Source organism: Peromyscus maniculatus, chromosome 10 (assembly GCF_049852395.1).
Source record: "Peromyscus maniculatus bairdii isolate BWxNUB_F1_BW_parent chromosome 10, HU_Pman_BW_mat_3.1, whole genome shotgun sequence".
In the NCBI taxonomy this organism is placed as follows: domain Eukaryota; kingdom Metazoa; phylum Chordata; class Mammalia; order Rodentia; family Cricetidae; genus Peromyscus; species Peromyscus maniculatus.
The window spans coordinates 1,780,154-1,805,816 of NC_134861.1; the positions used below are offsets into that span (position 1 = coordinate 1,780,154).

Below are 25,663 nucleotides of genomic sequence, written 5' to 3' on the forward strand. Positions count from 1 at the left end.
TGTGGAGTTCCCAGAGGGACAAGGTTTCTATTAAGTGCAGTGTCTGGGCGTTTTCAGTTGCAATTTGAATCACAAACAATTTTAGTTCAAATGGCTGCCGAGCCCAGGTCTGTATTTACTGAAGAAGTCTACTGAGTGAAGGAGCGGGTTAACACCTGTGTAAATACATCCTCCTGCCTGCCTCCACTTACCTTGCGTTCGCTTTGGCAGGCAGAAAATGGGCCCACACTGCTAGTAAACACAGCAGGGATCAAGAGCCGGCTGGGTCAGAGCCTGCTCTCTCGGGAGAGGCCTGCTGCATGCAAGGTCAAAGGTGTGTTCTCCGCTGCAACAGTGCTGCCGTCTGGGGCTGCGCAAGGCACACCCAGCGACTGTGCATGCAGGAAAGTAGTTATGGAAATGAAACACAAATAAAAAAGGCAAAATATTGCAAAAACAACTTATTTTATTAAGTGCAAAACAAGCGGTAGGCAATAAATAGATTGCTCTGGTACAAGTCCACAGACGTCGCGAGCATCCTCCCCAGGACACGTTAAGGCAGTGAAGTTATCCCGAACATACAGATTTTTTTAAAAGAAGAAGAAGAAGAAAAGAACAGAGGAAGGAAGGAGAGAAACGGTAACACGTCCCTTCACGCATGCTTGGAAATGGCAGGGAGCTTTACACGAATTTCAGTTTGGGCTCAAAGAGAATGTCTGCTCCGTTTGAGAGCTTACAACAGATAGAGTCTCTTACTTCGAGTTCTAGCACTCTGAATTCTAACAGCTCGTTCTGGTCCTTGGCGTCTTGCATTTCACTCTTTAGCTGGTTCTCCTCCATCTCCAGCCTGTAAATCTGGGGCAAAGACACCTTGACATTAACGGTCTCCGTGGTCGCCCCCATGTCCCCAGGGATCCCCCGACTAGGAGCCAACTTTAGTGAGTGGCCTGAGAGAAGCGGAGAGCTGGTTACCAAGGGAAGGGGCAGGGCTAGCCACAAGTGCACTTGCTGGTGAGCCTGGGATAAGGGAGAGATGCTGGGCTGGCTTTGCCTCCTTAGCACCAAGCCTGGACCAGGGCATTAGAAGCTCCTTATATTTTTGCTGAACAAATGAGTGACAGAGAACTGAGGCTTGGGGCTATCAAATCCCTCCCTGAGGCCAATGTGAGAGAACCAAGAGTACAGTGTGGGTGTTTCAGCTCCCTGAGCCCTCCAGGCCCTTTCAAGCCAGGCCTCAGGGTCAGCTGCAGTCAGCTACAGGTATCATGGGGGCATTGGTACAAAGTTTTTAGAACTCTGATTACCCTGAGAGCACAGACCAGTCTGGGGAAAGCCTCCAGTGCCCAAAGCCCATGAACCATAGGGATGCATGTCAGATCTTCTCTGACCCTCAGTTTCCACCTAAGGAGGGTAACAGTAGTGTCCACAACCAAGCATCAGTGAAGAGCCACCAAGACAATATGCATTCTCCATCCTCCTATCAGGTGACCAAAGAAGGGCTCTCTTGTGGGTGGTCTCAGCCTCAGGAGACCCTGGTAAACACTGGGTTTCCTGTGTGGCTTGTAGAACTGAGGCCAGAGGCACTAAAGTCTCCATGACACACAGGGCCCACTAAGCAACCAAGTTCAGTCACACCTCGATACCTGAAGAAGAATAAGGCCAGGGCAGGCCACACAACAGAGCTGGGCCAGACCCAGGCTGCCTTTAAGGGACATGGGCCTGGCTGGCTTAGGCCTGGGCTTTCAGGATGCTGAAGACCCAGGGTCCACCCTAGGTTCTCTTCTGTTGGCATGGAGTGTACAGAGGGGACGAGCCTACTGATCACCCAGCTGAAATACACTGGGGGTCGGGGGACAGGGGACAGGAAGGACTGGAAATGGGCGTGGGAAGTAGAGGGGGGAGTTCAAACTGCTCTAAAAGGGTACTGGGATCATGTGGCACAACTTGGCATCTACTTTAACAATAACTGAACTGACCCAACCAAGCCGGAAAAGCTAATCTCAATACCAAAGCACAATCAGGCAGACGACCTTGCAGTTTCAGGGAGGTCTATGGTGACAGGACAAGGAATGTAGGCCCCCAGCACAAAGGCTGACCCAGCTGAGGGGGCCTGAGGGCCTGCAGAGACTCTGTCTGCCTCCCCGAGGAACAGGACAGCTCTAGATCCCAAAACAACAGCAAAGGGGGCTGGGAATGCCCGACGCTGTTTTAGGAGGCACCCTCCAGGTTCTAAGACCTGTCCCAGAGGATAGACCTTCAGTCCGGCCCTGACTGTAGTGGGGACGACCCCTCTCCCGTGAGAACCACCGAGTCATGGGGCTCTGGTCTTGGTGGTATACTGAGAGTCCAGGGCAGGTTGGTGGCCTCTGCGGTTCAGGGCCTGAGGCTCTGGCCCAAACATACCTTCTCCAGCAAGTCCTGGTTCGTCCTCATGAGTACCTGCTTCTCCTCTACCCATGCAGAGTCCTGTAGGAAACACAGGGTGTTTATTTGTTGGTTCCAATGTTGGCTACGCCACCCATGCCCAGGGAAGAAAAGGTCACAGACGGGACAGCGGCTGTGTGACTTCATTGCCCCTCTAAACCTAGGCAAAGGCAACAGCATGTTTGTGAGGAGTCCTTCTCCGCCAGCTCTCTCCCCATCAAGGTCCCCTGGGCAATCATAGGACCCTGCTCCGTGGTGGCTGAGTCGGCGGCACCTAAAGGACTTTCTGCTGCTCCACCGGTGTTTTGCTGGGCTCCACTCCCATGCGGTCTGTTAGAACACAGAGCGGCCTCTGCCCTGACACCGTGGCATCCTCAGTGCTACGCCAGAGCCACAAACACAGGCTCTCACGGGCGGCGTCAGGCTGGAGGAGGAATGAGCACACGAGGCAAGGGAGCCTTCTCCAGCTCCTCCCTCTGACCCTGCTCAGCCACTGAGCTGGGACTGGGCCAGGGTCTGACCCCTCCACTCTACCTCCCCACCCCCGACTCCACGGGGGGCAGGCTAGCCTCACTCAGCGCTAGAATTCCACGATGCTCACCAGCCAATGCTGACCTAGGATTTGACCAGCAGGTGTGGAACATCCAGAGGACATTTGAGTCACCTGGGGGGGGGGGAGAGACTTCTACCTAACACCCCGTGTCCCTGCCTCACGGCTTTGCATGTACGTTTGTGTGGCCGCGAGTCCCTGAAAGAACAGTGTTAGGTCCCTCCACATGCCTCTCCGTGGCAGACTGCTCACATGGATGGCTGCAACCTTTGCCCCAAGTCGGTATGTACAACTTTGCAGGGTCTCTGGTCCTCCAAGGGGATGGGATTGTTACTCCAGCCTTCACACCAGACTACCAGACCAAGAAGCCAGACTGCCTCCTCGAGGAGGGAGACCAGACCATGAATGGCAAGTGAGGTCGCCTAAGGCCTCCCATTCCCAGTTGACCCACTTGGTTCCCTGAAGCCCAGGAGAGACCAACAGACCAACTGTTTGCAGAGCCCAGTCCAGGGCAGCAATCCACAGATCTCACAGCAAGTCAAACCTGCTATTTTAAGGAGGTAAGAGTGTGGGCAGTTTGTTACACACCAATAGCTGACTGAGAAGTTAGCCGAGCCTGGTACGGGGGCAAGGGCTCTGGTAAGCACGTGCTGACTACACACACACACACACACACACACACACACACGCACGCACGCACGCACGCACACACACACACACACACACGCACACGCACACGCACACGCACACGCACACGCACACGCACACGCACACGCACACGCACACACACATAGTATCTAGCATGGGAGGCAACATCAGCCACAGCCTGTGAGCTCAGCCTAGAAGAGGGAAACTGAGGCCAGCGGAAAATCAGAATGGGAGCTTGGGAAAGCCTCCTCATCGCCTGGCTCTCTGCTAGCCCACTCCTGACTCTCCCACAGCCTCATCTTGTGGGTGAGGGAACTGAGCCTTACAGGCTATGAAGTGTGTCTAAGTCACACAAGTAAGGGGCACAACCAGTGCTTGGCTCCAGGCTGCGTTCTCTGTGCCTCTCCTGCCTTCAGGGCCCCAGCAAGGCTGCGACTCCCAGCACCCACACCCGGGGGGTTGGGTGCCCACACTCTTCTCACTTGGTCCCTTCATGAAGGCTGCTGCAGTAGCTTCTGGAGAGCACATACAGACTCAGTTCGCTGGCACTCTGCCTCTATTTCTACCTCACCTGCAGTCCTCAGCCTTCCCCACAACCTCCCCACCGGGGTTAGGTTAGTCAGAGCTGGCTCTAAGCAACTGGGTCTACAGCCTGCATTGTCCCCAACCTCAGAACTTCTTCCAATCCCTTTCCTTCTCACTGCCCACCCCCCCAGTCTCACCAACTCCCCATCAACCCTAGACTTTCTCCTTAGACCTCTCCACACCTCTTAGCCCCTGACAGAAGGCAGGAGCAAGGACCCTATAGACACCTGTACATGCCTCAGCACTTCATAGGCCAGTGGGGCATGTGACTGGTTTGGGCCAGTTAACTATGCTGAGGCAGTGACAGTCACCTCAACCTGCTGACAGGAAATGAGTCCTAAGTAGAGCTGTTCCAAGATGGTGTATCCAGCGCTGGGTCCCTAGGGAACCCTATAAAGTAGAAGAGCCTCTGCCCACAACAGGCAGCGACTAGAAAGGCCTAGGGGTTGCCTCCCTATCCTCCTGTCCACTAGGCCTAGCCTCATCAAATCAGAGAGGGCGCCCACGAAGGTGACCAATCCAGACTCCCCTATGGCAAAGTCACAGCCTGAGCCTGCTGCTATGGGCCCTGCCAAGTGGTCCACAGCACTTCAATTATACACAGGCAATTCAAATCTTGACAGAAAAGAGCAGCTTTTCTTCAGGCTCCAGTCAAAAGAGCTCCTGGCCATGTCTCAGCTCTAGGAGTTACCTTCTGTTTCCATGTATTTGGCAAACGAAGAAAAGCCAGGCAGGCTTGCAGGGCACACTATGACTGTGGCAACACATTCTCTCCCGGGGTCACAGTGATCCCTCCACAGAACCTCCTCCTACCCTCGGCACACCAAAGATTCCATCGGACCCCAGGGACACCATGGGGACAGAACCATGAGGAGCCCGGAGTGCATGCATGACCTTCCTGCTTACCTGTCCCTTCTCAACCAGCAGCTTCTCCAAGTCCTCGATTTTGGCCTGGCACCTCAGCAGGTCAGCCTGAAGCTGCTCCCGAGTCTGGAAGGGAAAAGACCAGGAAGCGAGCAAGTCACTTGCTGAGGTGACACAGAGGTAAAGAATCAGGCTGCCCACCAGACAATGCCTGGACACCGCGAGAGTCTTGGGGCAGGAGGGTCCTGTTGCACACACGCTCACATCAAGCTACTTAAGGGCTCTGAAGTTCATCTACAGCTGCACCATCAGGTGAGAACTAAGGGGTCATGGGAGGTGATGGCCTAACTCCCTCAATATCAGACAATCAAAGGACAGGAGGAGCCACCCTCTTCTGGGATGTGCTATACAAAACTGAATGTCTCAGGATCCCAAGGCCACCTCTGACAGGGCCATTGTTTTCTCATTCAGCAGGCATCCAGCTGCTGACAGCTGTTCTACTTGCTTGGACGCCTGATGGGGTTCTCTGTCACCTGCAGCAAAGACTGGACCCTAACACCTTATGGACTAGGCAAGTCACATACGTAAGGGAAGCCATGGATCAGCTGACCCCACAGCAAGAAGCAGCAGCAGAGACTGGACAAGTGCAGGCACTAACCTAGCCCTGGGAGGCACGGCCCTGGGCGGCACAGGGAAGGGGAAGACCCAGACGTGACCCGCTTTCCAGAACCCACACTTGGTGTGTTGTCCCAGTTCTACAACCCTGGCCCTCAGGAGGTGCATCAGAAGTTCAAGGTCATCTGGAAAATCAGGAATCTACTTCCTTTTCCATTCTTTTCTTTTTAAAATGTGAAACAAGGTCTCACTCTGTAGCCCAGGCTAGCTTAGAACTCACTATGTACCCCCAGCTGGTCTCCAAGTAATAGCAATACTCCTGTTTTAACCTCTGAGTGCTGGGATTACAGGTGTATGCCACCATGCCCAACATGTATTATGAAATCTCGACTAACTGGGCAAGTGGATGGTGTTAAAAGACAAAGAAATTAAGCACATAGAAAGCCTAGAAGCTCACATGCTGTGGCCCCAAAAAAGAAGGACTGGTCTTTTGTTGTGGCAGAAGTGACTACATCCCCCAGGGATTTTGCTTCCTGCATGCCTCCCCCCACACACCCTCACTCTCCGCCACCCCCATGCCACCACCTGGATCTGCTATCACCCTGAGCACTGAGTGCCAAGTTCTTTCTGGATGGAAACAGTGGCTCCTGCCTACACCTGCCATCTTACTGAGACCTGCAAACCATACTGTTGTATATGCTTTTGAATACCCAAGCCCTCCTTCATGGGGCTCCCAGGGGTGTGTACCGAGCATTCTGAGCCACAGCGGCACGGTCCCAGCTCCCAGTTCTGTTGGGGACCCTCTGGGAATCTTCGGTCAAGTTGCTGCCGTCCTGAGGCTCAGTTTCCTTCTTCAGGAAACTGGACTGCCTCATTGGACTATGGTGTGGTGATATTTTATTTGTACTGAAATATTTTAATTTTATGTTAATAAATAAAGTTGCCCTGGGGTCAGAGCTATTAGAGCCATAGTGAGAGCGTGGTGGTTAGAAGAGCTAGGTAGATTTCTGTGTGTTCAGGGATACAGCCAGTATTGGAGACATACGCCTTTAAGACCTGGAGGGCGGTACTTACAGGCAGTGATGAGGCAGTCATGTGGTTGGGTTTACAACCAATGAGAAGGCAGAACAGAAAGATTATTTAAACAGGGACACAGGAAGTACCTCCCTCTCTCGGGGAAGCTAGGAGCACTGCAGGAGGTAAGATTTTATCTCTGAGCTCTGACCTCTCGGCTTTTCTCTTTTACCTTGGCTCTGTGTTTCTTATTTTAATAATACGATTGGTTACATCTACATCTGGCGCCCAACGTGACAAGAATCCATTAAAAACTGCTTGGGGCCGGCTCCCTAGCCGGAGCAGCCGGCTCCCTAGCCCCAGCCCAGGTCTGCTTGGGCTCAGGCCGGACTGTGAGCTGCTTGCTTAAAGCCAGTGCTACAAACAGCTCAGGCCTGCCCTGCTAAACAGGGCCCCTGGCTGTAAAGCCAAGCCTTGACTCGGCTCACAGGGAACAAGTGGCTGGCTTTAAGCTTTAGCCGGCTACCCCTTCGCTTTCACTTTCACTTTCACTTTCACTTTCGCTTTTGCTTTCTCTCTTGCTTTCTCTCTGTCTCTCTGTTTCTCTCTCTCTCTCTCTCTCTCTCTCTCTCTCTCTCTCTCTCTCTCTCTCTCTGGATTTACACCTAGGACTCTAGGTGGCTGTTTTGAAATTCGCTCGGATTTCTACTGTTCTACGCAGATTTGGTAAGTCATAAAGGAAACTATTTAAAAGACAAATTTTTTCCACATTTAAAAAAATGGGTTTCCTGTGTACATTGGAAGAAAATTGGGTTTTGTTTGAAATTTTAGGCAGTCTGACAATGGAACAACTATATGAAAAGATTAGTATTATGGGAATTATGCAGTTAATCACCATGCTTATTCTCATTTTACTATTTAAAAAGATAGTCGATTTAAGTGCCAGGATAACAGCTTTAGAAAAACCTGTTAATTTTAACAGTGAAGTTGGTTCAAGTTTGGATCATAAGGTTACAGAAAGAAAGCCTGTTTTCACACAATCATCCTTAATTTATCCTGTAACCGTACAGCAGATGCCTGATCAAATGGCTACACAAAATATCTGGGCTCCAATTGAACTGATGGATTTTAAAAGGTTTAAGGAGGCAATAGTATCTTATGGCATGCATTCCCCATATGTAAAGCAAATGTTAAACTCCTGGTCAACATATAATAGGATTATACCACAGGACTGGCGGGACCTTGCACAAGCTGTTCTGGAACCCAGCCAGAGAATTCAATTTCTGACTTGGTTTAAGGAGGAAGCTAGAAACGTAGAAACACAATGGAGGGATAAAGGAATACAAGTTTGTCAGGATCAGCTTATTGGAGAAGGCCAATATGCTTCAATACAAACACAATGTTTATATGATGTTCAAACCGTAATTTTATGTCGAATGGCAGCCTTGAATGCATGGGACAGAGTTGATGAACCAGGAAAAAAACATGAGTCATTCACAAAGGTTATGCAAGGCCCTAAAGAATCTTTCACAGATTTTTTAGAAAGACTGGCTTCAGCAGTAAACAGAATGGTCTCAGGATCAGAAGCTAGTAAGGCAATAATTGAAGCTTTGGCATTTGAGAATGCGAATGCAGCATGCAAAAGAATAATCAGGCCGTTAAGGGCAAGATCTGCACCTTTGGAAGATTGGATTAGAGAAACAATTAATGTTGAGGTTGATGAGCATGATACGTGGGTAGGAGAAGTAATTTCAAAAGGTTTGAGGAGTGTTAGATGTTTTGGGTGTGGAAAGCAAGGACATTTTAAAAGGGACTGTAAACAGGTCAATCCTAGAAGCAATGTTTCTTCAAGGAACAATGGCAACAGAATGCCCCTTCCTTCTGGAGTATGCAGAAGGTGTGGTAAGGGAAAACACTGGACCAACGAATGTAGATCAACAAAGGACAGACAGGGTAATCCTTTGCCTCAGTTTTCGGGAAACTCCCGGAGGGGCCTCATGCAGGCCCCCATAGCAAAACCAGTTCAAACCTTTCCTGCAGCTGTAGAGGAAATCCCTGCTCTGAGCGATTAAATAACCAAATGACTATTGGAATAAATCAGGCTGGTCAGGATGATGAAAAAGAGAGAATAGAAAATTCAGGAGAAAACATAAAGAAAATTTTTTGGCAAACTTCTATTAATGAACAGAGACCAAAATTAACGATAAAAATAAATGGTGTTTTGTTGTCTGGTCTGGTAGACACAGGTGCGGACATTACCATAATTGCACCAGAATTTTGGCATCCAGCTTGGCCTCTTCAGGAGGTAAACGTTCAACTGTTAGGAATTGGGACATTATCTGGAGTGAAACAAAGTGCAAGATGGCTGGAATGTATAGGTCCAGAAGGACAGAGAGGAAAATTAAAACCATATGTCGCTAACATAGCTATGAACCTGTGGGGTCGAGACTTGTTGCAACAATGGAATACTCAGATTAAAATCCCTCCAATCTCAGAAACAAATCATAAACTAGCACATGTTTCTGAGAGAAATATTAGAAGGCATTATTTTGAGTGGTCACCAGCCATCCATATTATACAGGAACAGGGCACAACAACTGATAATCTTCCAAAAATACCAACAGCTCTACCTTTAAAATGGTTAACAGACAAGCCTGTATGGGTTCAGCAATGGCCTTTAACAACAGAGAAACTCCAGGCTTTAGAAGAGCTGGTAGAAGAACAGTTAAATGCTCAGCATATTGAACAGTCAACCAGCCCTTGGAATTCTCCTGTATTTGTTATTAAAAAGAAATCTGGTAAATGGAGAATGGTAACAGACCTTAGAGCAATTAACAAAGTAATTCAGCCGATGGGCTCTCTACAATCTGGAATTCCTTTGCCTACTCTGTTACCAAAAGGATGGCCTCTCATAGTTATTGATTTAAAAGACTGTTTCTTTTCAATACCCTTACAAGAAAAGGACAAAGAAAGATTTGCTTTCACAGTGCCTACTTATAATAATTCTCAACCGGTTAAAAGATTTCAATGGAGGGTCCTCCCACAGGGAATGTTAAATAGCCCAACTCTGTGCCAATATTTTGTACAACAGCCATTGGAAGTGATACGTAAAAAATTTCCTAAATCTATAATTTATCATTATATGGATGATATTTTACTAGCTGACTCAAATGCAGATACTTTAGAAAGAATGTTTGAAGAAGTAAAGAAAATTTTGCCTTGCTGGGGATTACAAATTGCTCCTGAAAAAATACAAAGAGGAGATTCTATTAATTATTTAGGATATAAAATAGAGCTACAAAAAATTAGACCCCAAAAGGTGCAAATTAGGAGAGATAGACTACAGACTCTTAATGACTTTCAAAGATTATTTGGAGATATTTCTCATCTACGAACTATTGTTGGGGTAAAAAATGATGAACTGACTAATTTGTTCAAAACCTTAGAAGGTGACAAGGACTTAAATAGTCCAAGAGAATTATCACCTGAAGCTGAGAAAGAATTGGCCTTGGTAGAAAAGAAAGTACATGAAGGGCACGTGGATCGTATTGATCCAAAGCTGGATTGCATTTTGGTTATTTTACCTTCTAGGCATTCCCCTACTGGAATATTAATGCAGAGGGAAGATATTATATTGGAATGGATATTTTTACCAAATAAACCAAATAAAAAATTAAAAACTTATGGGGAAAAAATCTCTGACTTGATTTGGAAAGGAAAATTGAGACTTCGTCAATTAGCAGGAATAGACCCAGCAGAAATTGTCGTACCTTTAACTAAGGAGGACATTGAAAAATTATGGACAGAAAGTGAACCTTGGCAAAGAGCTTGCAGTAATTTTTTGGGAGAAATTAACAGCAAATATCCCAAAAGCAACAGAATTGATTTTATAAAGAGAGCTGATTGGATCTTGCCTCGAATTGTACGGCAAAAACCCATATCTGGAGTTCGTACATTTTATACAGATGCCAACAAACAAGGAAAGGCAGGTTACAAATCAGAAAATTTAAGTAAAGTGGTACAAAGTCCTTATAATTCAGTGCAAAAATCAGAATTGTATGCTATTCTGTTGGTATTAATGGATTTTTCAGAACCTCTCAACATAGTAACTGACTCTCAGTATGCTGAAAGAGTGGTATTACATATTGAGACTGCAGAATTTATCCCTGATGCTTCAGAATTAACTTCACTATTTATTCAATTACAAGATACAATCAGGAAAAGGAGTCATCCTTTATATATAACTCACATCCGATCTCATACTGGTCTGCCAGGCCCTCTAGCACAAGGCAATGATGAGATTGATAAATTATTGATAGGAAATGTGCTGGAGGCCTCAGAATTTCATAAAAAACATCATGTCAATAGTAAAGGTTTAAAAAAGGATTTTCCCATAACCTGGCAACAAGCCAAAGAAATAGTAAAGAAATGTCCTACTTGTTCCTTCTATAATCAAACACCATTACCAGCAGGATGTAACCCAAAGGGTACTCAGAGGAATGAAATCTGGCAGATGGACATGTTTCACTTTGCAGAATTTGGAAAACTGAAATATGTACACCACACTATCGATACTTATTCAGGATTTCAATGGGCAACTGCTTTGAGTTCTGAAAAAGCTGATTCTGTAATCACTCATTTGCTAGAAGTTATGGCCATTATGGGTATACCTGCACAAATCAAAACTGACAATGCTCCATCATATGTCTCTGTTAAAATGAAACAGTTTTTTGCTTATTACAATATAAAGCATATTACAGGTATACCACATAATCCTACAGGTCAAGCAGTTATAGAAAGATCAAACAGAACTCTAAAGGATATGCTAAATAAACAAAAAGGAGTAACAAAAACCCCCAGAAATAGACTGCATAATGCTCTATTAACTTTGAATTTTCTGAATGCCAATGAGAAAGGAACAACAGCTGCAGAGAGACATTGGGTAATAGAAAAAACTACAGAATTAAATCAGCCTATATACTTTAAGGATGTGCTGACCTCAGAATGGAAGCCAGGGTATGTATTACGTTGGGGACGAGGTTTTGCTTTTGTTTCTATAGGAGAAGATAAGCTGTGGGTACCATCAAAATTGATAAAGGTTCGATTTGAACAAGAGAAACCTCTTAATTAGAGGAGGTGATAGTTCATCAACCAGCATGAACATCCAATTTAAACTAACTTGTACCTGTAACACATGTCTTTTCATTTAATCAGATAATAACTTGCCAAAAAGGAACATCCCCAAAATTAGTCTTGGGGGAAGGTTTTTGTTTTTGTCTTTTAGGAGAATGAAGGTTAAGGAATCTGAAGGACACAAGACAAATGAGACAACTGAAGAAAAGGGACAAATCATCTATCCCAGGAAACAGAGTATATTGGAGTATATGGCATATGGGTATATATTATCTAAAAAATTTTATGTCTTCTTAAATGTTTGTTTCTGCTTTTCTCTAAAGATTTAACACTATTGGTTTTCTAATAGTCCCAGTTCAATTAAAATTTAAAGCTGACTTTGGAGTTGGAGAATGGCTCTCTCCTTCTTTAAACTCAAGCATGTTGTTAAAATGAAAATACAAACTCCCTGTATCATGACAGAATAAAAGAGCCATTTTCTGCTATGGGACAGGACAAAAGCCAAATTAATTAAGGGACTATTCTATTACTAATCTCAACTCTTTGATTCTATTCTGATTCTTTAAACTTTTCTTAAAGTATAAATTTTATATCAAAATTTACAAGATTAATATATATATACATTTTAAACTTTGTTAAGATATGAATGGTCATATAGAGTACTAACTAATTCTAGAAAAAAGGCTTCAGTTAGCTGCATATATATGTCTTTGTGTTCGAGTCTCTTATCAGTTTTCTGCAGGAAATCACGGCCAGGCCTAACATCAACTGAAGTCTCCGGAAAGAAGATGGGGCCCCACCACAACAACAACAACAACAACAATTCCACGTGGACAATAATAATATCACTAAGCTGACAAACATCATCTACAGATCAGCTTTGAACTACAAGGTGCTCAGAACAATTTTGAGATGACTAGCTGAGATGATCCAGTCTCAAAGACTACTTGAATAAGGACTTGAGATAAACCCTGAACTTTGGCTTTATACACAGACTGGATAATAATGAAGGATATAGTTACCTTTCCTAGAATTTGACAATTAACCTAAATTTTTCTTTCAGGATAAAGATAACTTCACCCATACCCAGCAGGAAGCAATTTTAAGAATATGACACCCACATTGCCAAAGAAGTGGTGTGGGGCGGGTGGTTTTTTGGTTCTTTTAATGGGTTTTGGGTCTGGGATAATTTTCAATTGTTTAGGGGGGTTGGTTACAAGTTGTTGTCAAGGGTTAGGAAAAAGGCTAAGCAAAGGAGATTAGATTTAAGGTTCTTGTTTAAAAAAAAAAAAAAAAAAAAGAAAGAAAAGAAAAAGACAATTACTAGTTTTAAATACTTTACATTATTACCAACTATTAGGATATAAAGAAATGAAAGTTAGTAGTTAGACATTACAATAGAAATTGTAGTCATATTAGATATGTTTTAAAAATTGAGCAGATATATTTTAGACAGGTCATCTTCAAACCCTTCAGAGATCTAACGAATATGGCATTTAAAATATTTTAATAACTTAGAAATTTTTCTTTTTTGAGACATGTCAGCTCCTGGCAGTACTAATCTACTTCAGAGAAAATATGGGCATTGAAGAAACTGCATATGGAGTTAACTTTCATTGTGGCAAAAGTTAGCCACTGGACAACAAAGTATCCTCAAATCAACAGGACAAAATGGACAGACAGAACACGAAACAAAGGACTACCGATTCCTGCCAAAACAAGTATGGTTATGGCTTTATCAGAAGGCATCTTCTGAGGCCAGGACAATATGGCACCATCCCTGAAGTGGCCTTCACAATCTGGAAAAGGTACAGTGCCCTTTTCTTTGAAGGCAGCTGAACAGGCAGTGGGCCGATGGCTTCTGTTGTGCAATGGAACAGCAACTGAAAGCTCACGCCTCTCAATAGTAGACTGGCATTTAATAGAGGGATGTGGAGAAGGGCATGCTTAGATGAAGCCATATATACACAGCCAAGAAGAATGGACAGCTGAATTCAAAAACCATCAACAATTTCCAGAATTTAAAATCCTGAATCATGACATGACACTAGTGGAATTCAGGTGTTTCTGGTACATGGACTGCTCTCACCCAGTGTGAGGTTGAACTGTTGACCTTGTGTACAACCTACTTCACAAATGAGTCTGTCAGATACGCTAAGCCTATAGGCTGAAGATGATGCCCCAACACTGTGGAGAAACCTCAGGTGACTGTCCAGGCAGCTGGCTGTTTCTGTCAACTCACAAAATTTTTGGAAGTTGCTTTTGTGCACTTCTTGTTTTTATTTTTGTTAGCTAATATTATTTCCTTCTTGGGTCTCTGAGGGAGTTGAAGATTAGTTAGTTATAGTTGAAGATTAATTAGGATAGAAAGTGAATTAGATACATTTTGGACTTACTAAAATAGGATAGATAAGGGAATTATTTTCTCTGATTTGTCAAATACAAATGGACTAGACATCGTTTAGGTATTTGTTACTTGTATATATTGTATATAGTTATTGTACTTTTGTATATAGTTTTTCTTTTGTTAGTTATAACCTTTTGCCTTTTTTCTTTTTATTAAAATAGAAAAGGGGAAATGTGGTGATATTTTATTTGTACTGAAATATTTTAATTTTATGTTAATAAATAAAGTTGCCCTGGGGTCAGAGCTATTAGAGCCATAGTGAGAGCGTGGTGGTTAGAAGAGCTAGGTAGATTTCTGTGTGTTCAGGGATACAGCCAGTATTGGAGACATACGCCTTTAAGACCTGGAGGGCGGTACTTACAGGCAGTGATGAGGCAGTCATGTGGTTGGGTTTACAACCAATGAGAAGGCAGAACAGAAAGATTATTTAAACAGGGACACAGGAAGTACCTCCCTCTCTCGGGGAAGCTAGGAGCACTGCAGGAGGTAAGATTTTATCTCTGAGCTCTGACCTCTCGGCTTTTCTCTTTTACCTTGGCTCTGTGTTTCTTATTTTAATAATACGATTGGTTACATCTACACTATGGCTATGAGATGGGGGCATGGGACAGACAGCACTAGCCCCGGTGTGTGCTCTCTGGTGTCTCCAGCACTCCCAAAGAGGCATGTTGTGTGACACCAAGGTGGGAGAAGGGTCAGTGGAAGCTTCCAGAAAAATTCAGCTCAGCACCATAGATGTATCACCTGAACTGAGATCACCCGCAGTGCCTGTGACTGGGGTGCTCCAAGAACCCCTGAAAGTGTTCCTTGAGGACACTGGAGGCGTGCGCTGGGGGGGGGGGGACCTTGGCTCTGCAGTGAGAAGGAAGGGCTGAAGCCTGAAAGGCTGGCTGAGTCTATAACTTCCTCACTCCCTAAAATTCCATTCTATTTTAATTGTGTGTGTGTGTGTGTGTGTGTGTGTGTGTGTGTGTGTTGGCATACGTGGAGATCAGAGGACAACTTGCAAGAATCAGTTCTCTCTCCGTACCATGTGGGCTCAGCAGCTCGAACTGAGATCATCAGGCTCGGCATCAAGCCCCTGCGCCGATTCACCATCTATCTGGCCCACCCCTTCCATTCTGTAAGTGTTCTCTCTTGCAAACAGATGGTAGACGAGGAGGGAGGGTGTGGTGTCACCTCCATCAGTTCAAGATCCCAGGTCCCCTCCTGTTCCCCAGTCTCTATGCATCCCCATCAACAAAGGGACACACTTACCCGGGCCTCCCTCTCAGCATCCAGCGTCCCCCCGACTTGCTCCTGAAGCAGGGCATAGGCCCTCTGCAGGGCCTGGTACTCCCTGGTCAGCTGGCAGAACCTCAGGTCGGCCTCTTCTCTGGTTGTGGTCTTAGCCAAACAACAACAATAAAACAAACAAACAAAACAACAATCAACTCAGGACTTGGTGTGACTTCAAGAGACAGAGTTGAGACAGTAGCAAATGCCCACATCTCTCCCCGGTGTCTACAAATGCCTAGCCTGGAAGTAATCAGGACCTGAAGTAAAGGTTACTGGGAGAAAATGCCTTCTCCACTTCAGCACCTAACCCTGAGCGCTCACAGGCCTCCTGGGAGCCAGCCTGACTCCACAGCGAGGGTTCACACTGAGGAGGATGTCCCTCTGGCCACATGTCGTTTCTGAGAGTTTCTGTTTTGAAGACAGGCGCCTGCGTGTGACAGCACAAATACAGCAGGGCGCCTGTGTGAGATGCCCTGCGCGGCCGTGAGAGGACGGTGCAGGGTGACCAATGGAGCAAGTCGCTGTTGCAGGTATCACGACAGCTTGTAAAAACCAGACATCGTGTCGGAGCAAAACCTTAGCCAGACACTCAGGCAGGACATGGCACCCATGGTGTTTCCAACATGGGTAGGCCCCTCTATGAGCAACTAAATTCGAGGACAATGGGGCGACTGGGAGGAAGGTGCATCTTCCTGAGGGTCCTGATGTCATTCAAGAAGGAATTCCATAGAAACGGCCAACAGGAGTTCGAATGGATCCCAACCATGGGTCTGTGAGAGGTGGCTGCCCAAAGAGCTGGGACCAGGAGATACAGGCTGGGCAATGACCTGGGACCAGGAGATACAGGCTGGGCAATGACATGGGACCAGGAGATACAGGGTGGGCAGTGACCTGGGACCAGGAGATACAGGCTGGACAATGACCTGGGACCAGGAGATACAGGCTGGACAATGACCTGGGACCAGGAGATACAGGCTGGGCAATGACCTGGGACCAGGAGATACAGGCTGGGCAATGACCTGGGACCAGGAGATACAGGCTGGGCAATGCCTAGACTCATCCAGGAAGCCGCAGGGGGCCTTCCCAGCAGGGCACATGTGACCCCCAGAAAGCCCCACCAGCACCTGCAACAACCAGATGGCATCACCGTGAGGCCAGTGTATTCCCTTCTCACCAGGGCTCAGGAGACAGCCACTGAGGGGTGCAGGGAGGACAGGCAGAGGAAGCCTTGTGTGGGCTGCAGTGCCAGGGGAAAGTCTATACTAAAGCCTGGAATTTAGGCAAGTCACCAGATGTGGCCACTTCTGTCAACTATGTGTGAGGCATCAGAGACAAGCCATGTGTAATTTTAACTGCCATGGTGAACACCAAGGTCAGCATCTGGGTGTGTCCTTAGCAGTCTTAAGTCTCAAAGGAGGTTGGCTCTGGGGAAGGTGCCCATTAGGTCCCCTCAAGGCAGAGAGAGGGAGGAGCCCAGGGCAACAGGAAAGTGGGAAGTTCCCAGGATATTGCTGTTTGCTTACCTCGTCTACATCCTCTTCTGGAGTGGCTGGGGTCCGGTCTGTCCTGTCAGTGTTATAGGACGTCTCTGACAATGTTTCTGAGTCCACGGACTCCTCATCAAATCCAAAAAATGTCTCCACAACATGCTTCTGCGAGAGAAACAGCGTGACGTCAGGAACAGAAGACAACAGCCGCCCATCCATGGCCAGCCCAGGGCAGAGGGGGCTGGGGCTGGCAGGGGGGCTTAGACCTCATCTACAGCTGGTGCAGGACAGAGCGGGCCACTAGGGCAGCTGGAGATGTGGCCAGTGTAACAATGACAAGGTGGTAGGGGGTGTCACAGGCAGAGAGGGCTATGCAACTCCTAAGTTGGCCTTAAACTCGGGGTCCTCTGAGCCCTAAGTCCCTCCAGCATGAAAGGGGACCTCACTCACTCTGTGCCTAGCTAAGAGTCAGCACCCAGAGCGTTCTAAGAGCTGAGTGAGATGTCTGGCCCCAAAGACAAAGCTGATACATGGGATGCCAGGAAAGGGGCATGTGATCAGACCTGAACACTGACCCCAGGGCTGAGCTGGAGAAGCAGCTGCATGGCCCATGTCCTTCCCAGGCCTGCCTAAGGGGCAATTTTTCTTAGCTTTTCATGACAGCACACTCAGATCATTGACAATATCAGAAAGAACAGTTTAAGGGCCCTGTATTCATAACCTCAGACTCAACAGTTTTTATGTCCTGTGTGTCAACTACCTGAGACTCTGGCCACACCTCTCTCACTCCAAAATGTACAGGATGTGGGGCTTCACTCATTCATTTGTTCGCTCATTCATTCACTTATTCAGTAATCACTGGCTAAGCAGCTCCTGTGAGCCAGAGAAGGTTGAGCCTAGAGATACATGATTAAAACCAGGTGGGGTAGTTGCCAGGGAAGTGCTAGCCCCAGAGGGCTACCTCCATCAACCATCGATCTCCATGTGCACCTTTGTTCCTGGCTCTAAGTACACTTCTCTTTATTCTCTTCCTAAACAACCCCCATTTTGAGAGACTTCCTCGCCTTCACAGACTGCTTTCCATGACTGTGAGAGGACAGTAGCCTCACTGCAGTGGTCAGCTCTGGGCTCCCAGGAACTCCCCAAGTTCCACAGCGCTCCCCAGCCCACGGAGGAGGCAGGGCACACCCCATACCCAGAGGGCATCTCCCACCCTGTAGGTTGAAGCCAACATGTGTTTGCAATCACCCAGGTGCAAATATGAGAATATGGAGGTTTCAGTCACCAGTAACAATGCCACAAGGAAGAACTTTTGACATGGCAGAGAAGCGGCAGGGAGGGACTCCTCGGTCACCTTACACAGTTGGAGTTTCTACAGAGGCTTTACGAGGCACCTATTAGCACTCCCCACCAGAATGTTCTTCAAACCGTTTGGGGTTTGTGTGTGACCTCTTTGAAGGTCCACAGGGCCAGCATCTGGTGGGTGTCCACCTGCCTCTTTGCCCAGGTGAGTCAGAAGGCAGGATGTTGTAACCAGGTTAGGTTTCATCCAGTCCAAGCGGCCTTCAGCATCCCCTCCTCCCCTCAGATAGTGAGCCCCACGCCCACAGGCACTGGGAACTCCAGGAAGCGATGAAGTCTACACCTGCAGCTCACCTCTGTCCCAAGCTCCACATCTCTGTTGTCTTGGGCTGCTGCCTGGCCAACCTATTTGTCATAAACACTGCTAATTGCCCGGCCTCTGGGGACAGATCTGTGCTAACTGGTGGCCTGATGTAGTAAGGTCTCTGCTCCTTCTCCTACCAAGTTTATTAAGTTTATTAAGGTACACAATATTTTGGGGAACATAATACCACCACATTTCCTCTCTTTTTGTCTAAAATTAAAGAAAACTTATAACTGATACAAGAAAAACTATCCAATAAGTATATACAATATATACAGCCAAAAATTACATTAATGATGTCTAGTCCATTAACATTTGACAGATTCAGATAAAAAACTCCATTATATATATTAACAATGTCCAGTCCAGTAACATCTGATAAACTCAGACCAAAAAATTTTCATTACTTATCTTATTTAAAACAAGTAGTTCCTTTTTAAAAGTAGATTCCATAATCTCCCTTTTTATCTTATCATATTCATATTCTCCCTTTTTTCTTTTCACAATACATTCAGTAGTCTACCTTTTGGGCCCTAGGAAGATTCTAAAACATACTTCCCAAGATCAGGACACAGTGTTGGTTAGCATTCTGGAAGTGTCCGGGGCTCAATTTCCTAGGCTAGCCCGCTTTTGCTGGCCAGTGAGACTGCGAACTAAGTATTCAATGACAGAGTTTAATCACGAGGTTTTAACTGCTGATGTTCCCAACTCAGCAGCCCAGGGGCAGGCCCAGATGGAGCCTCACAGTAGACCTGGCCACAGAGACTGGGACTGCAGAGAACCATGCTGCACCAAGGGAAGCCAGAAGCTACTTACAGGGTGGAAGCCAGCACAAACCAATAGTCTCGATGGAATCCTGCGTAATGGAAGGGAATCCATAACTATGTACAGTCCCTGTATTTCCACAGCAGCCAGGAGCCGGCTGGGTTCCGGTGCCCATCAGGCTTTCGGGACACACGAGTGGGTCAGTTTGTCTCTTCTACAAGCTCCTTTTTGCTTTATTTTCTTTTTTTTAACTAACGTCTCACATCGTCTAGGCTGGCCTTGAACTCCAGCCCTCCAGCCTCCACCTCCCATACGGTGAGATTACAGGTGTGTGCCCACAGGCTGCCCGCATGCCTGGGGGAGCTCCTTTGTCTAAGGGATGAGATGACAACTGATAGAGCTGGCCCACCCACTACAGCGTCCCTAACACAACACGGAAGAGAAAAAAAAGCCACCTCGGTGTTTAAAGTGAACACAATGGCTGTCTCCTTAAAGGGTGACACACGGGAGGTGACCCACACCTGCTTCCAGAGGGTTGGGGGAGAGCCACCAGAAATGGTGCTTCCTGCACGCTGCCCAGTGGCGTGTGCTCCTCGATTCTAAGCTTCCCGGATGCTTACCTCCTGAAGCTCCTGGACAGATGCCAAGTCCACTGACTATGAATCGGGCTAGACCCTCTCGACATTCACCTCCTCACAACACTGGGCAGTCTAGCCAATGCCATTTTTATGAGCAAATCCCAAGTCTAGAACGTAGTTTGGGGGCTGGGGGTGCAGCTCAGTTGGTAAAGTGACTGTCGGGCATGCATGCCGCTCCGGGGCAGACCTCCAGCACAGTGTGGTGTGGGGTGCATGGCTGTGGGGTGCCGGCAGCTGTGAGTTAGCAGACACATAGCACATGATGGAGGCAGAGACTGGAGGGACAGAAATTCAAGGTCATCCTCGGATCCATGCTTAAGTTTGAGGCCAGCCTCAATGAGCTACATGAGACCTGTGTGTGTGTGTGTGTGTGTGTGTGTAACATAATTTTCATCAAAATGCTTTGCAGACCAAATGTTTCTTCTCCACATACACACAAGTTCATGCTTGGCAGATAAGAGGGGATCCCCATCCTCAACTGGACCCAGCCCAGCATCTCATCAGCTCCCCTCTACACCTTCCCAGCATCCAGGCAGAATTGCCTGCAAGACCCAGGCCCTTCCAACGGTAGCCAGGAACTGCTAAGACCCTCCTCCCCCCAGCTAGCTGCATACCTTCATGCCTATAGGTCATCTCCTGGCAGCCAGAGAAGTACAGGCACACGAGGGCACAGAGACAGAGGAAGAAGGAGAAATAAAGCACAAACAGGATGTACTCCATGGTGGGGAGGGTGCAGGCGCTGCTAGCCTGTGCTGGCTCCACAGGCCAGCCCCAGGAAAAGGCACGCTGGTGCCTCACAGCTTCCTGAACACCGTCAGCTGCAGATGCTGGAGGACAGGGACGCCCAAAGGTGTCCCCTTGGCAACAGTGATGCTGCCTTGGAGCGGCTCCCAGACGCTGGTGACAGAGCTATCAACGGAGAAGAGCGAGGTTCCAGACCAGCCCCAGGTATTCAGCACAGAGCGCAGCTTCTAAACCAGCATGTCCTCTGGGGACGTCCCTCCCAGGGCCCAGCCTCCATGATGCGCAGACCTGTTGTCAACAGTTCCAGGTCCCTGGATAACTGCAAAGCTCCTGGGCACAACAGTAGCAACAGCGTCATGACGAGAGCCTCCTGCTTTGTGCCAAAGTCACAAAGGATGGGGCACCTCCTCCCTCACCTGCTTGGGACATCTTCCAGCTAGTCCACCACCACCCATGGGGAGTCATCGGTCCCTTGCCTAGACCGAGGTCCAGGATATAGGCATACGCAGCCCTTACAGAAGTACCACCAGGACAGGAGACAGAGCCCCTCATCTCTCCCCCACAAGGACCAGCCTTGCAGACAGGTTGGGCATCAAATGTGTGACAGTTTTATGTAGTCATTGCTCTGAACCTCGGGGCTTGTGGGGTGCTGTACCGGCAGCTGTGAGTCACTGGACACATGGGGACATGACGAAGCCACACAAGCTCCCGGGGCAGCGGCTGGGAAGGACTGCCTAGGAACGGGCTCGACTGCAAACAACCACGGTGATAACTGGACCTTTAGCGGCTAAGAAGCAAAAATCACACGGGAAAAGCAGTGGGATGTCCTGGGCAGGATGTCACACCACAGCAGTGCCTGCTCCAGAGATGCCCAACATGCCTCTGGTCCTGCCTTTCACAAGCAGCAGATTTAGCCTCTGGGCGCTGGCTTAGGTTTGGATGACTGCTAGGTGTGCTGTGAGAGTGGACTCAGGACTCATGAGTCAGAAGGATCTGCCAGACAGCAGGCATGCACTTACTGCCAGCAGTAAGACAAGGTCCCTAGAGGGGAGGGGACTTAGACTGACACGTGGCCAAGCAGACTCCGCAGCCTTTCTGGGTGGACAACACCAGAGACTGACACGGGCCCAAGGGCTGGACCGTGGACTAGAAGGGCCTGAGCACCTGATTTAGAAGGCCAACCACGATAACCCAGTTAGCTCCAGCTATCAACCTGACATAGCCTAAAGTCATCCGAGGGAGCCCCCCTGAAGCACTGCCTTGACAAGACTGGCCTGGAGCCACGTCTGTGAGGAACAGTCTTGTTGACGGATGTGGGAGGGCCCAGCCCACTGTGGGCAGTGCCATCCCCTACCAAGTCCTGAGCTGTAGAAGAAAGCTAGCTGATGAGCACAAGCCAGAGAGCCAGCCAGGAAGTCTCAGTCCTCCGCGGTCTCTGCTTCAGGTTCTGCTCAGATGCCTGCCCTGAGATTCTGCCCTTGATGATGGACGGTAACCTAGAAACTGAAATAAGCCCCTTCCCGCCCCCCAGTCACGGTGTTTGTTATAGCAACAGAAATCAAACTAGAGCACGCAGCAAGGCCTCTGTTCAACGACAAAGAGGGGACGAGGCACTGTCATTTCTTGACCACCTACTAAGATCAGGCCCAGAACCAGGACCTCCGTTGTGATTTCCTGAATGTGATTTCATTTTGAGAACCAGGAAGCGGGTTCTGAGAGCTTACCTCCCTTGTCTCAGGCACTGGGGCTGACCCCCCAGTGCTCCAGGCCTCAATGTCTCAGAAACATCCGAGATCCCCAACCCCACTTACACCCATATTCTCAGAGCTCTGCTAGGGTTCGATTCACCTGCCTATGGAACAGCAGCTACTGACGGCCTGCAGCCCAGCTCGCCATCCCATGAGGCCTCGCTCCTGCCAGACCCCTGCTGAGAGCGGTCCCTAGACTTCAAACAGGGCCCAGTGAACCACCTAGGGTCCTCCCCCAGCCCCGCCCTGCATCCCTCACCAGGGACTAATATTAGCCTGCACTAAGTTAACAGAAAGTATAGAGAGTTGGCACAGTCTTGCTCCAAAGGGAACCCCGTGGGGGTGGGGGGGGATCCTGGGCAGCCCTGGGCGACACTAACACAGCCCTTAGGACTGTGGAAGCCATTCAAATATGAAGGCCACCGCTGGGACACTGCCCTGTGTCCACTACCTGCACATCAGGTATGCTGTGCTGGAGAGGAGTTCTCCTTCCTAGAGTGTGATGGTCAGTCTCACTGTCCATCGGAATGGACTGAGGAACACCCAGGAAGATTAGTCAAGCACACCTCCAGAGACTATCAGACCACAGCCACCAGACGTCCCAGGCTTTGAACAGAAACTCAGAGGTAAAGCCTGGCTGGAGAAAGTGGGTCACTAAGGGGGTGTCTCTGGAAACTGTATCTGCCCTGGCCCTTTCCTGTGTGCCTTTTCTCTGCTTCCTGCCCAGCATGTTAGCAGCTTGCACCACATGCTCCTGCAACCATGATGCTCTGGCTCACCAGGGGCCCAGAATCAACAGAGTCAGTATGATTGACAGCGCCTTCAGAAGCCATGAGCCCACACAAGTCCTTCTCCTCTTAAGTTGTTTCTGGCAGATATTTGGTCCCCATGGTAACCAGAGTAACTAATACAGGGGTCACCTCAGAGTCCATGGGGGTTCCAAGGGCCTGGGTGTCAGGGGTCAAGAGCAGGGACGGAACTGTGAGGCTTCTGGGAAATTACATAACTTTCAATAAATTCATTCAAATGGTCTGTGAAGTTGGAGAACCTGGCAAAGGGGCATGGGCCCCGGATACACAATGTACAGAGTAAAGGGGCCGCTTACAGGGACAAAGAAACCTCGAGTGCTTCAGCCTGTGGGAGGAGACAGGGATGGACCTGAAGGGCAGGACGGGACCAGTGCAAGCACAGGTCCAGCATTCCTATCTGAGATGCTTGGGAACCCAAGTCTGAGTTTTTCTGACTGGCAGAAATTTTTATAGACTTTATCAGTTACCTGAATCCAGAGTCTACATTTTTTGAAATTGATTCTGAAAACATTTTAAATTTCAAAATCAGGGTTTGGGACCAAAGTTTCACAGCCTATGTAGGCTTGAAATAGTCAGTCATGCCTCAGCAACGAGTTTCCGGGGGAACCTTAAATCATGGAGTTTTTCGTGCCAAGCCTGTTGAGCAAACCACACAGCCGCCCACTCTCAGTATTTTAATTCCTGTGTCCTGTCCGGGTAGAACAAAGCTCACACACTTTATAGACAGGTTTGCAAACCAACACAATCTTCTTTCCAGCAGCAGGGGGCGCTTTCTCCCCATTCGGCCAGGGTTCCAAACACCGAGGCGGCATCAGCTAGAATCACCCAGACTTTCTGTGCAAAAGGACTTTACTTCATCGACATCTACAGACGCAAAATGTCCCCCAGAAGGGGAAATGGTGGGCAAGGAGCTGTACAGTCACCAAAGGCAATGCACAGCAGTCAGTGGAACCAGCTGAAAGCTGTAGTGTGAGGTCATCAGGAGGCAGAAACAGGTATGGCGCTGATTATTCCTAACCACGGGAGGGAGGGAGGGAGGGAGGGAGGGAGGGAGGGAGGGAGGGAGGGAGGGAGGGAGGGAGGGAGGGAGGGAGGGAGGGAGGGAGGGAGCTCACAGCTGCACGATGCTGAACAAGTTTATGGCCCCCACACTCAGCGGATTATGTGGTCGGAATATAAATACATTCATATTTACGATGGCAATGCATGATGCTGCTGAGCATTTCTGGTATAATGCTGAGTGAGAATGCAGTTAAGTCCCAGCCGAGCGTCGGACAGACCCTTGCCCTGGGGAGGTGCCATGGGTCCGTCACTTTATTTCCCAGCTTCTCTAGGATGTGGTAAACACGGCTGTGAATGTAAACAAGCTGTGCTGGACCACTTTCCCGTCCTTTTTTCCCGTGTGTGTGTGTGTGTGTGTGTGTGTGTGTGTGTGTGTGTGTGTGTGTGTGTGTGTGTGTGTGTGTGTTGTTTTAGTGATGGTCTTTGGCTGAGCTGGCTTGAAACTTGTTGTGTAGACCAAACTGGTCTCAAACTGCCTCCAGAGTGCTGGGATTAAAGGTGTGCACCACCATGCCCAGCCTTCTGGCTTCTGAGAGCAGCACACAGAGACCTGCCCCTGACTCGGCTCAGCCCGCTGGAGACAGCCCGGCCCTGGAGCTCCAGGGATTTGAAGGTTCAGCTTCATCAGCCCACCACTCTCCCTTGACAGTCCCCTGTCTCCACATCAGTCTCTATAACTGAAAGAGACAGGGTGGCTGTGGGCATGAAATGAGACGTGGTGTGGCCACTACTAATCCAAGCACCCAATGAGCTCAGACACTGATCTCCATGCCACCACAGGCTACCTGTGGGCAAGATGTGGCTCAGAGACCCATTTGACATGCTCTCCAGTAGTTTTGACATTTACATACATCCACATGAAAAATTCTTGGATCTTATACAAAGGTGTCACGACTAAATCGTGTCCCCTCAAGAGATTTGAAGTACCAGCTGTACTGATGCAGGGTGTGAATTTACTTGGTCAGTGAGAGGATAACTATTGAAGAGGTCACACTGAAGCAGGGGAGGCGCTGAACCCAATAGGACTGGTCTCCTTAAAGATGATGTCATGGAGTATGGGGAGGGAAAAAAAAGAGGATGTCATTGTGACCAGCAGGCACAAAGGCAACTGTGAACCCACATAGTGTAAGGAACACCCGCCATCACCAGAACACCTCAGAGCTGAAAGGAAATGGCAAGGGAGACCTCCAGGTGCCAGAGGGAAGAAGCATGGCCTTATCAGCACCTTGAGGCCAGGCTTCTGGCCT

At 48.2% G+C, this 25,663-nt stretch overlaps 2 protein-coding genes across 7 annotated transcripts in view; both read right to left on the reverse strand.

The window, feature by feature from the left end:
- Positions 1 to 25,663, reverse strand: part of Jakmip1 (janus kinase and microtubule interacting protein 1) — a 140,015-nt gene that overhangs the window by 19,189 nt on the left and 95,163 nt on the right. For all 6 annotated transcript variants that reach the window (XM_076545688.1, XM_006985605.4, XM_016004048.3 and 3 more), the window contains exons 9-13: positions 17,021 to 17,149; positions 15,477 to 15,605; positions 5,093 to 5,176; positions 2,383 to 2,445; positions 736 to 834 (exon numbers count right to left, since the gene is read on the reverse strand). In XM_076545688.1, coding sequence (XP_076401803.1) covers positions 736 to 834; positions 2,383 to 2,445; positions 5,093 to 5,176; positions 15,477 to 15,605; positions 17,021 to 17,149 — 504 coding nt within the window. The remainder of the gene's footprint in view (positions 1 to 735; positions 835 to 2,382; positions 2,446 to 5,092; positions 5,177 to 15,476; positions 15,606 to 17,020; positions 17,150 to 25,663) is intronic.
- On the reverse strand, positions 428 to 20,886 carry LOC143267542 (uncharacterized). The gene is made up of 6 exons (XM_076545690.1): positions 20,668 to 20,886; positions 17,021 to 17,149; positions 15,477 to 15,605; positions 5,093 to 5,176; positions 2,383 to 2,445; positions 428 to 834 (listed from the first exon to the last, which is right to left on the reverse strand). Exons 1-2 carry the CDS (start codon positions 20,771 to 20,773, stop codon positions 17,118 to 17,120), a joined length of 138 nt encoding a protein of 45 aa, XP_076401805.1. The 5' UTR covers positions 20,774 to 20,886; the 3' UTR covers positions 428 to 834; positions 2,383 to 2,445; positions 5,093 to 5,176; positions 15,477 to 15,605; positions 17,021 to 17,117.

Bases quoted from the DNA above. Each gene is read 5' to 3' on its own strand.
- LOC143267542 (XM_076545690.1), bottom strand. From the start codon at position 20,773: ATGGAGTACATCCTGTTTGTGCTTTATTTCTCCTTCTTCCTCTGTCTC. The intron at 17,150-20,667 runs GTATGCAGCTAG...TTTCTCTCGCAG, and splicing joins GATGACCTATAGGCATGAAG to AAGCATGTTGTGGAGACATT.